Below are 10,176 nucleotides of genomic sequence, written 5' to 3'. Positions count from 1 at the left end.
AAATTGGACCACAGGTAGTTTTGAGATGGAAAGATATTTCGAGGTGATGTGCAATAAAACGCGTTTGCTTGTACCTGTTGGTCGGTGCAGATGGACTGAGCTGAAGTGTTGGGCTGTGAGCGCACAGACAGTGCAGTGCGGCTTTGTTACACGTGGGCACCCGTAACCCGGCGCCGCCGCTCCCGCCCTCCTTCCCACCTCCCGTTGGCCTGATCGGCTGTCAATCAGAAATCCACGCTCGCCATTGGACGGGAGGCCGTCAATGCGGGGCTCAGTGAAGTGGGCGTGAACCAGGACTGAGATCCCGCCCCCTCTCCTGTCGCTGATTGGTTCTATCGCCCCTCCCGCCTCCCAATCAATCAGGCTATTGCGCTACCCCATTGGCTGCTGGACCTGTCAGTCACAGCCGGGTGGGAGAAGGCAGTTGGTGCTCGGGTCTGCAGGTGAGTGCCGAGCGCCCCTTTAACACTTTGGCCGACACTTATCCCACCAGCGCCACACAAGGCGCCAGAGGCACGTGACACAGACGACTTAAAGGCCAGGTGACACAGGTGACCCTGGCGGCCCGCGGGCCAGGTAAAGACTTAAAAAGTTTCTTTTTTGGTTTGGGGTTTGGTCAAGGGTTCGGAGGTCATCCCACCCAAAGGCCGGGAAATAGCTCTGGATGTTGTACAACCCGAGGTCAGAGGTCACGTCCTCACTTCAAGGGGTGAAGAGGTCGCTGCGGAACATGCACAGTCACTACACTTGGCAGGGATGCCCCCCTGCGGTGAGTGGCTGGCGTGTGGAAGGATAGCGTGCGTGCCTGAGCCCAGACACCACTAGTCAGAGCATTTGTGTGTGTTGGGGGGAGGTCCCTTTCCATCCCTATCAACCCCTGCCCCCACCCCCACCCCCACCACCCCCCCGCCTACAGTCGACTCCCCAACCCAACGCTAGGTATGAAGCAAAACTGTACCCAAGTCAAGGAATTGTCAGTGAGTGACACTGACAGCAGCGACACCCTCCCCTCCTCTCCCCCTCCCCATTACTCATTTCTCCTCTCAGACGTGGACAAACCGGTTCCACATTCCGAGGATTCCCAGGTTTGGGTTTTGTGTCTGGGCTCCCCAGCTCTGACAGGAAAAGGAGAGAGAGAGAGAGAAAGGGAGGCCATTCAGCCCATCAAGCCAGTTCCACCAGTTTATTGGCCTCGGAGAACACACAAGTCACACGGGAGGGGAGGCACGCGCATCTCAGGCTTGCCGCCTCTGCTGACGTTGAGTTGGAGAAAGTTGTCCCTTGTCCAGGACTTGATGTCGGACATCAGTAGTCCTGGAGTTGAGGGTGGAGGCAGAGAGATAGAGTTGGGTGTCATCTGCATACGTGTGGAAATTTACCCCATGTCTGAGGATGATGTCATCAAGGGGGAGCGTGTAGAGGGTGAACAGGACGGAGCCCTGAGGAACTCTGCACAAGAACGGTGCGGAGGCTGGAGGAGAAGTCTTTTGCTCTCTCCTCCTCCTCTGTATCTTCTCTCTCCCACCGCTTCCCTCCTCTCTGTCTCTCTGTCTCACTATCTCTCCCCTCTCCACTGACATCAAGGTTTTGTGTTACCACGGGAGGGAGAGGAAGAGAGAGAGAGGGAGAGAGAGAGAGGGAGAGTAAGGAAGAGAGGGAGGGAGGAAGCTTTAGCATATGCCAAGCCAGTGAGTCACAGTTATCTCTGCCTGTCAGCACGTTCCTTCCTGCCCCAGTCTGACACTCTTTATTTCAGACCCAGGAAAGAGGTAATTCCTTCCCCTCGGAGAGAAGCCTCTTCTCTAGAAGACCCAGCCTCGTGCCCCCCTACCCCCCCGAGACCCCCGAGAGGAGACAACGATGCCCACCGAAGGGGAGCCCACCCAGCTGGTTAAACTGACCCATTTGACCTTCCTCTCCACCATGTGGGGGGCACAGATTTGGATGACATTCGTGGCAGGTGAGAAGATGTGGGAGTAGATGAGTTAATTGGTTGTTAGTCGACTCGCGGATCACTTTTCAGGGGGTAATAATCGCTTCAAAATAATAATGATCAGCCACTGGGACACCGCTGGGCGCAATCAGCTGCCGCGCTTCGCTCAGAAAGTACACAGTCACTACACTTCACGGTGTATTCTGTGCAGCGCTTTGAGACGTCTCGAAGACGCGATAAGACACCAACTCAGATGCAAAGATTTATTATTTTATACGCAAACAACAACATTTAGACAGCGCCTCTCACGTGGGGCAGCGTCCCAGAGCGCTTGACAGTGGCGGAGGCTGACCCCAAGCCGGTGGGGGGGTGGGGGGGGGGGGGGGTGAGAGGGTGTGGGCTGGGGGAGAAGTTGGGAGGTGCCCAAAAAAAGGAAGGCCTTTATGCAGGATTTGAAAGTGGGGAGGGAGGCAGGGAGGGGGCGAGGCCGAGGGGGGGATTGAGGGAGGGAGTTCAAGAGTTTCAGGGTGTAGTGGCTGATGGCACGGCCACCGGCGGTGGAGCTGAGGGAGGGGCGAGGGACGGACAGGAGGTCCGGCCGTGAGACACGATGTGGGTGTTGTTTCTCTGCAGCGTGTGTTTGTGGTGGTGTGTTCTCTCCGCTGTATTTGGCTGTTTTGTGGCCCCCTCAGGCACCGTACTCAGGAGGAACGTCCCCAGGCACACGTTTGGTTTGGTGCAGAGTAAACTCTTCCCCTACTATCTGTTCGGGGTCTTGGGGGGCTCCTTCCTCAGCCTGGCCCTGTACGCAGTCTACCACCCCAGAGAGATGCTCAGCCCAGCCGAGAGCCTGCAGGTAATTCAATGCCTCCCATCTCACCTCGCTCGCTCTCTCTCACTCTCACGCTCTCTACCAGTCCTCTCTCTCTCACTCTCCCCCTCTTCTCTCTCCTTCCTCCCTCTCTCTCTCTCTCTCTCTCTGTCTCTCTCCCTCCTCTCTCTCTTTCCTCTTCCTCTCACTCTCTCTCTCCCTCCCTCCTCTCTCTTCAAGGCACGACTCAAGACCCTCCTTTTTTCGACCGTGCTTTCAGCCGCCGTCCTCTGCCCTCCCTCATCCCAACCCTGCGCCCCCCAAACCCTCACCCCCCACCCCCCCGATGCTCGGATCCTGATCCCCGACTGTTCAGCGCCCTGGGACGTCCTCCCGACGTGAAAGGCGCTTTACAAATGTGATGTTGCTGTTGTTGTTGTTGTGGTCACCCGGAGTCTGGGGAGAAGGGAATCACGGTTGCTTCGTGCCCCCAGGTGGCATCCCTGTTTGTCTGCGTGCTGTGTGCCGGGCTGAACGCCCAGTGGTTTGGGCAGAGCACCAGCTCCTTGATGTTCAAGATGTACAAGATTGAGAAGGAGCACGGACTGGGCGAGGAGGTGGGCGTCACCAGGGGCAACCCGGAGTACCAGCGTCTCCGAGACACCAACCCCAACTACCAGGATCTCAGCCACCGTTTCGTCAACTATCACATCGCCTCCGTCCTCTGCAACCTCGTCTGCCTCGTCTGCACTGGCATCAACCTGGTCTGCACCGCAACCAACCTCCAGACCTTCTAGCAAACACCCCCCCTCCATCACTCGCTCCCTCCCTCCCTCTCCCCCGCTCCCTCCCTCCCTCCCTCTCCCCCGCTCCCTCCCTCCCTCCCTCTCCCCCGCTCCCTCCCTCCCTCCCTCTCCCCCGCTCCCTCCCTCCCTCCCTCTCCCCCGCTCCCTCCCTCCTCCCTCTCCCCCGCTCCCTCCCTCCCTCCCTCCCTCCCTCTGGCTCTGGCTCTGACCTGGGAGTGTGGACGCACAGTGTAGAGGAGCTTTACCGTGATTCTAATCTGCTATTACTTACATTCCAGAATGAAAGGTTTGAAATGAAATATAAGTAAATAAAGAAACTGTTGAATTTTCAGTGAAATTGTGTTGGGTGAAATTGGTGAGGTTCCCCCCCCCCACCCCCCCCCCACCACTCCCGCTGTGACGGTGGCAAAGTCCAGCCTGGTTTGTGGGTGACAACTGCAGATCCACAACTCCGGGGGTGGGGTCAGTGGTCAGTGACCCATCGCCCACACAGTTACTTCACTTACACTGGTGAAAGACTGGTGGAAGGATCCCAAAGGCCACTGTGTCACAGTTATATAAAAGGATCAAATTGTTATATAAATGTGAGGATTATGTGTGCAGTCCTGTGGCTCAGGGGTTAGAGCCCCCGCCTCGCAAGCGAGAGGACCCGGGTTTGATTCCCGGGCGGGTCAGGTCGGGGCCAGACCTTGGGCAAGTTTCCTTACTCCCCCCCCCCCCCCCCACACACACACACAGCCTCTGGTTAGGAACCCGGTTGTCAGTCGATTGTCAGATCGCTTTCTGGGGATAATAACCCCTTTGGAAAATAATAACAACAATGATAGTCTACGACAATGTCGTAATAATACCTTCGCAGTTGACGCAGCGCCTTATCACGTCTTCGAGACGGCTCAAAGCGCTTCACAGGACACGCTGTAAGGTGTAGTGACTGTGTCATTATTGGGTGAAACCCGGCAGCCGGTGGCGCCCAGCGACGTCCCCACGGAGGGACCAAAATGTATTCGATTTAATTTTTTTGAAGGGTTTATTACCCCCGAAAAACAGGGATCTGCCCCATCGGCTCTGAGCCGCGTTCCGCCCACTGCTGTACCGGGAAGTCACACAATAACAATGACTTCTCTGATGTACAGTTTAGGGATTGACCGGAGGGCGGAGGGGGGGGGGAGGGGGGGAGGGGGGGGGAGGGGGGAGGGGGGAGGGGGGAGGGGGGGGGGGGGAGGGGGCGGAGGGGGGGAGGGGGGGGGAGGGGGGGCAGAGGGGGGGAGGGGGGAGGGCGGAGGGGGGGAGGGGGGGGCAGAGGGGGGAGGGAGGGGGGGCAGAGGGGGGGAGGGGGGGAGGGGGGGGCACTGCCGTTTGCTGGTCACGTGCTGAGTGGGGAACACCCCCCGGGGCGGAGCTCGGGGTCCGGTTACAGGTTCAGGTGTGGCCACAGAGGGGGAGAGACAGAGGAGAGGGGGAGAGAGACAGAGGGAGAGGGAGATAGAGAGAGAGAGAGAGGGACAGAGAGTGAGAGAGAGGGACAGAGAGAGGGAGAGAGGGACAGAGAGAGAGGGACCTGGGGCTCTGGTGTGTGTGTGAGAGAGAGGGAGACAGAGAGAGGGGGAGACCTGTCGCCGGTGTGAGGGGGAGAGGGGGAGACTCGGGACCGGGGAGAGGGGGAGAGGGGGAGACTCGGGACCGGGGAGAGGGGGAGAGGGGGAGACTCGGGACCGGTGGACACAGACACCGTCTCCTCTCGGTATCTGCGGCTGAAAAATTCCCCCAAAAAACTTCTCTCCGACTTTTCTCAAACGTTTCACTTCGCTGTTCGGTGAGTTATTAATCGCTGAAAACTCTCCACTGCGCTGTTCCCAAACCCCGAACCGCAGCTCCAATCAGTTACACTCAGTATTATTAGTATTATTATTAGTATTATTATTAGTATTATTATTAGTATTATTTTTATGATTGAACTAAAAACTCTCTCCTCTTAAAACAAAGTGAGTCCGGGATTCCCGCTCAGGGCTGAGACTGTGCTGTTCCCTCTGAGCACTGCGCGGCTCTTCAATGTGTGTTCAGAGGGAGAGAGAGAGAGAGAGAGAGAAGGTGATAGTGTGTGTGTGAGAGAGAGAGAAACTGAGAGAGAGAGAGAGAGAGAGAATGTGATAGTGTGAGAGAGAGAGAGAGAGAGAGAAGGTGATAGTGTGTGTGTGAGAGAGAGAGAAACTGAGAGAGAGAGAGAGAGAGAGAGAAGGTGATAGTGAGAGAGAGAGAGGAGGTGATGTGTGTGTGTGGAGGTGAGAGAGACAGAGGGTGTGAGGGAGAGAGAGAGAATGTGAGAGAGAGAGAGAGAGAGAGAGAGAGCCGCAAAACCTCTTTAATTCGGGTTTGTTGGGGCGGAAGAGATTATTGATCTGTTCTCTTATCTGTTTCTCTGCTTTGCTGAATAATAATAATAATAATCCTCGCACTTGATATAGCGCCTCTCCCACCTCCTGCCCCCCCCCCCCCCCCCCCCGGTCAGCTGTCCCCCCACCCCCCCCCCCGGTCAGCCCCCCCCCCCCCCCCCCGGGTCAGCTGTCCCCCCCCCCACCCTCCTGAGACGGTAACCCCCCGAGACGTTCCCCGGGTGAAGGCCACTGTCCCGACTGAGCGGTCGGTGAGACTCGGGATTGTGTCTTTATCGTATCTCCCCTCATCCCTCCATCCCTCCTGATCCCCTCCCCATACAAACCTGTCCGCTCCCTCCGCTCAGCGGCCTCCAGCCGGCTCCACCTCCCCCACCCCCAACCCCCCACCTTCACCTCCCCCAACCCCCACCACCCCCCAACCCCCCTCCCCAACCGCCACCTTCACCTCCCCAACCCCCACCTCCACCTCCCCAACCCCACCTCCACCTCCCCACCCCCACCCCGATGTGAAAGGCGCTCTATAACTGTCATTTTGTTGTTGTTGTTGTTGCCCCAATTCATACCCACAAAAAGTTGCCTCTTTTTCCCCAGAACATTGGCCGGGAATTGGCTGCGGAGTGAGGGGCCGATCCCATTATGTTCCTGGGCGATCGGGAGCAGTGACGGGACCCTGGGGCTCTGAGGCCAGAGGCTGGGAATGGGTAAGATGGGGGGGGGGGGGGAGGCGTGTGTGGGGAGAGGGAGAGGCAATTGGGGGTAAAAGGGGTATGTGTGTGTGCACTATGTGTTTGTGTGCGCGTTTGTGCTTTGAACACTTTGAGACGTCCTCCTGATGTGAAAGGTGTTGTACGAGGATATTTTGTCGTTGTTGCTGTTGTTGTTGTCGGTGTGTGTGTCGGTCGCTGTGTGTGTTTGTGGGGTGGGGGGAAGGGGGAGGGAGACGGTTGCTCTTTTGTTAGAGCGAGAGTGAGAGAGAGGAGGTCGTGCCCGGAACAACTGGGGGACGTGATGTGCTCCGAGAGGCTCAAGCTCTGCTGAACAAGGACACACTGTACCCCAAGATACCACGGGGGGGGGGGGGGGGAGAGGAGAGAGGGAGAGAGAGAGGGAGAGAGAGAGCAGGACTGCCCGGTGTCAGGCTTTTACCCAACGACAACTTGCACTTATACAGCGCCCTTCACACAGAGTTTACAGATCGGCTGAAACAGGCTGGATGGGCTGAATGGCCTCCCTTTGCGCACACGCTGGCGAAGACAGAGCGAGGCCAGGGGTTGGGGGTGGGGGTGGGGGGGGTGCGAGGCGGGCGCTGGGGGAGGGGAGGGCGGCGTGGAGGTAGGATGGACCTTGTTGCTGTTGGCAGAGGGAATGGGGGCCGCGCTGACCCAGTGGGAGAGAGAGAGAGAGAGAGGCCGTGCTCGGGTGGAGCCAGAGAGAGAGAGAGAGAGAGAGAGAGTTATTTGGTTGAATGTTTCCTTATTGTTTTCGTGACTCGAATCCGGTCAGTTTGTGGCTGAGCCTCTGACCTGGAGCTCGTTCCAAGTCCCACGTGACGGACTTTGAGCTCAGTGTCCGGGCTGGCACACGCACACGCACTCGCACACGCATGGGCTGGGCACCACCCTTCAACCCAAACCTTCAACCCCGGCTCCTCGTCCACACCTGTGGCCGATTGGGAAAGAGAAGGGAGTGTTTCTCTCTCTCTCTCTCTCTCTCTCTCTCCTTCCCTCCCCGTGTCCTGGACGGCAATCTCCCAGCTCAGTAAATTCGTCAGTTGCTTTCCCAGTGGGGGCGTCGCTGTGTTCACAGATTATCTGCCGCCCTCACCCACAAAACACACAGTCACTACATGGGCAGTAATTACTGTGAAGCACTTTGAGATGGCGCTATATAAACCCCCCCCAGATCGTTCTCTCTCTTTGTATCGCTGTGTTTCTGCAGTGAGTTTGTGAGGGAGTTTGACGAGCGACATGTTACATGTTACTGGTTAATTATTACCAGTGACTTAGTCACCGAGAGTGACTTTCCGTGTTACTGTAAACCAGACACTGAACGTTCAAACATTACTCACAGGGTCATGACATCCTGCGGGAGATTAAACATCAACCAGCCCCGGCCCGACTGTGACAGCACAGCCCCCCAACCCCAACCCCAGCCCCAAACACCAGCCCCCGAATCCAGACCCCCACCCCAGCCCCCAACCCCAGCCCCCCAACCCCAGCCCCCAACCCCAGCCCCCCAACCCCAGCCCCCCAACCCCAGCCCCCAACCCCAGCCCCCACCCGAGCCTGGGCTTGGCCGTGTGTGAAAAGGCCAAGTCCCGCTCCATTCTCTTCTATTTTCTTTCACCCAAAGGCTAATAGGAATCTCTCTCTCCCTCCCCCAAAAGGCTGTGGATTATGGGATCAGGGGATTTGGGGATTTGGGGATCAGGGGATATGGAGAACAGGGGATACGGAGCAATTGGAGTTAGTTGAGGTACAGATTAGCCCAGATCTGATAGAACAGGCTTGAGGGGTTAGTGATAAATGATAAGTGATAAATTCCATCTGTTTCCCCACAGCGATGATCACAGTCACTTCACCTAACAACAACATCACAGCAACTCAGGAGCCCGGAACCAATGTAAGTCAAGTTATTCCTGAGGGATAACAGTGCGGTCCGGCTCGGCGTTCCGGTGTGGCGCCCGAGTGGTGGGGGGGAGGGGTGAGGGGAGCGAGCTGGAGGGTTCCTAACGCAATGTTGAGGGTGCAGAGAGTCGGTCAGTGTGTGTGGGTGTGCGTGTATGAGTGGGTGAGTGTGTGTGTTTGTACGTGTGTGTGTGTGTGTGTACGTATGAGTGCGCGTGTGGTGGGTGTGGGTGTGTGGATGGGTGTGTGTGTATTAGCTTGTGTATGAGTGGGTGTGTGTGGGTGTGTGTGAGTGGATGTGTGTGTATGAGTTTGTGTGTGTGTGGGTGGGTGTGTGTGAGTAGGTGTGTGTGTGAGTGGGTGTGTGTGTATGAGTTTGTGTGTGGGTATGTGTGTGTGAGTGTGTGTATGAGTTTGTGTGTGAGTGGGTGTGTGTGTGTGAGTGGGTGTGTGTTTGTGTGTGAGTGGGTGTGTGTGAGTGGGTGTGTGTGTATGAGTTTGTGTGGGTGTGTGTGTGTTTGTGTGTGAGTGGGTGTGTGTGTGTGAGTTTGTGTGGGTGTGTGTGTGACCTCGTTCCCGGGTGTGAACGTCTCGTGTCTCTGCAGATTGCCGCCATCGTGGCCCCCTGTGTGATTGGGGGGGTCCTCATCATCATCGTCGTCCTGACCATCATCATCCTCAAGGTGAAAGAGAAACGCCGGGAAGAGGGGACCTACAACCCGAGTGGGCAGGAGCAGCAGGGCCCGCGGGCAGGGCAGCCTGGCACCGGCCTCAAGCTGCCACCGGAGGAGAGGCTCATCTAGAGGCCGTCAACCACCACCCGGCAACCAGTGCCTACAGCCTGGCCACCATGGCCCACGGTCTGGCAACTGGCAAACATGACTGTCCAAGTGCCCACCAGCGACTGGTGACCAGACATTAGTGACCACCACCCCACCCATTGACCCGCGACCAGCACTGGACACACCGTCGCTCCCGCTGCCCCCCCCACCGGTGTTCCACGACTCTCCATAGGTGCTGCCTGACCTGCTGCGTGTTCCCAGCGACTTCTGTTTTTGGGAGGAACTTGTCCTGTCTGTGGGTGGGGGGGAGAGGAGGTGGGGGTGGGTGGGGTGGCGGAGGGGGGTGGGGGGAAGCTGTGCTCTCACACAGTAATTTCCCCGGGATTTTTTTTAAGATTTGCTGTCTCCTAAGTTCTGGAACAGTGGGTCCCGTTCTGTCTGCTGACGACTGATCTCGAAAGGGGGTGGGAGAGGGAGGGCACAAAGGCCTTCACCCCCGAAGCCCACAACCCCATCACACCCTCCACCACCCCCCCACCCCCCACCCCAACCCCGTCGTCGCCGCTACAGGGATTTGAATGAAAGACCACACGTGGCCTGTAACATTATTATTAAAAAAACTTTTATTTCCATCGCGGTGGAAAAGCAACAGGAAAAAACAGAAGCAAATGATTGTGATGGAATTATTGGGGTTACCTCAACCCCCTCCCCCCCCCCCCCCCCACTCCTCCCCACCCCCTCAACCCTGACTGGGTGGGTGGGGGAAGGGGGAAGCAGAGGAGGGCTTACTGTACCCTCACTCGCACCCCACTCCCCTCTCCCCC

The 10,176-nt window shown here is 57.5% G+C and overlaps 2 protein-coding genes across 3 annotated transcripts; both read left to right on the top strand.

Moving 5' to 3' along the window:
- Window positions 1-382: 382 nt before the first annotated feature.
- tmem205 (transmembrane protein 205) lies at window positions 383-3,587 on the top strand. 2 transcript variants are annotated; one of them, XM_007885581.2, is made up of 4 exons: window positions 383-443; window positions 1,757-1,960; window positions 2,626-2,789; window positions 3,239-3,587. In XM_007885581.2, the coding sequence occupies exons 2-4, from the start codon at window positions 1,861-1,863 to the stop codon at window positions 3,539-3,541; spliced, it is 567 nt and encodes a 188-aa protein (XP_007883772.2). In that variant the 5' UTR covers window positions 383-443; window positions 1,757-1,860; the 3' UTR covers window positions 3,542-3,587. The 2 variants fall into 2 exon arrangements, with proteins under 2 accessions (XP_007883772.2, XP_007883773.2); XM_007885582.2 differs by lacking the exon at window positions 383-443 and adding an exon at window positions 455-576.
- Window positions 3,588-5,211: 1,624 nt separating this feature from the next.
- crb3a (crumbs homolog 3a) lies at window positions 5,212-9,605 on the top strand. The gene is made up of 4 exons (XM_042344719.1): window positions 5,212-5,363; window positions 6,535-6,644; window positions 8,504-8,565; window positions 9,176-9,605. Exons 2-4 carry the CDS (start codon window positions 6,641-6,643, stop codon window positions 9,371-9,373), a joined length of 264 nt encoding a protein of 87 aa, XP_042200653.1. The 5' UTR covers window positions 5,212-5,363; window positions 6,535-6,640; the 3' UTR covers window positions 9,374-9,605.
- The last annotated feature ends 571 nt before the right edge of the window (window positions 9,606-10,176 follow it).

This window comes from Callorhinchus milii, unplaced genomic scaffold (genome assembly GCF_018977255.1).
Source record: "Callorhinchus milii isolate IMCB2004 unplaced genomic scaffold, IMCB_Cmil_1.0 Scaffold29, whole genome shotgun sequence".
NCBI classification, from domain to species: domain Eukaryota; kingdom Metazoa; phylum Chordata; class Chondrichthyes; order Chimaeriformes; family Callorhinchidae; genus Callorhinchus; species Callorhinchus milii.
This window is presented reverse-complemented; position numbering and strand designations above follow the sequence as displayed.

What these genes read in the sequence shown, in the direction of transcription:
- tmem205 (XM_007885581.2), top strand. Translation starts at nt 1,861, where the DNA reads ATGCCCACCGAAGGGGAGCCCACCCAGCTGGTTAAACTGACCCATTTG. An exon ending in TTGGATGACATTCGTGGCAG is followed by an intron (nt 1,961 to 2,625) that starts GTGAGAAGATGT and finishes TGGCCCCCTCAG; the next exon opens with GCACCGTACTCAGGAGGAAC. An exon ending in GCCCAGCCGAGAGCCTGCAG is followed by an intron (nt 2,790 to 3,238) that starts GTAATTCAATGC and finishes TCGTGCCCCCAG; the next exon opens with GTGGCATCCCTGTTTGTCTG.
- crb3a (XM_042344719.1), top strand. An exon ending in CTCAGGAGCCCGGAACCAAT is followed by an intron (nt 8,566 to 9,175) that starts GTAAGTCAAGTT and finishes GTGTCTCTGCAG; the next exon opens with ATTGCCGCCATCGTGGCCCC.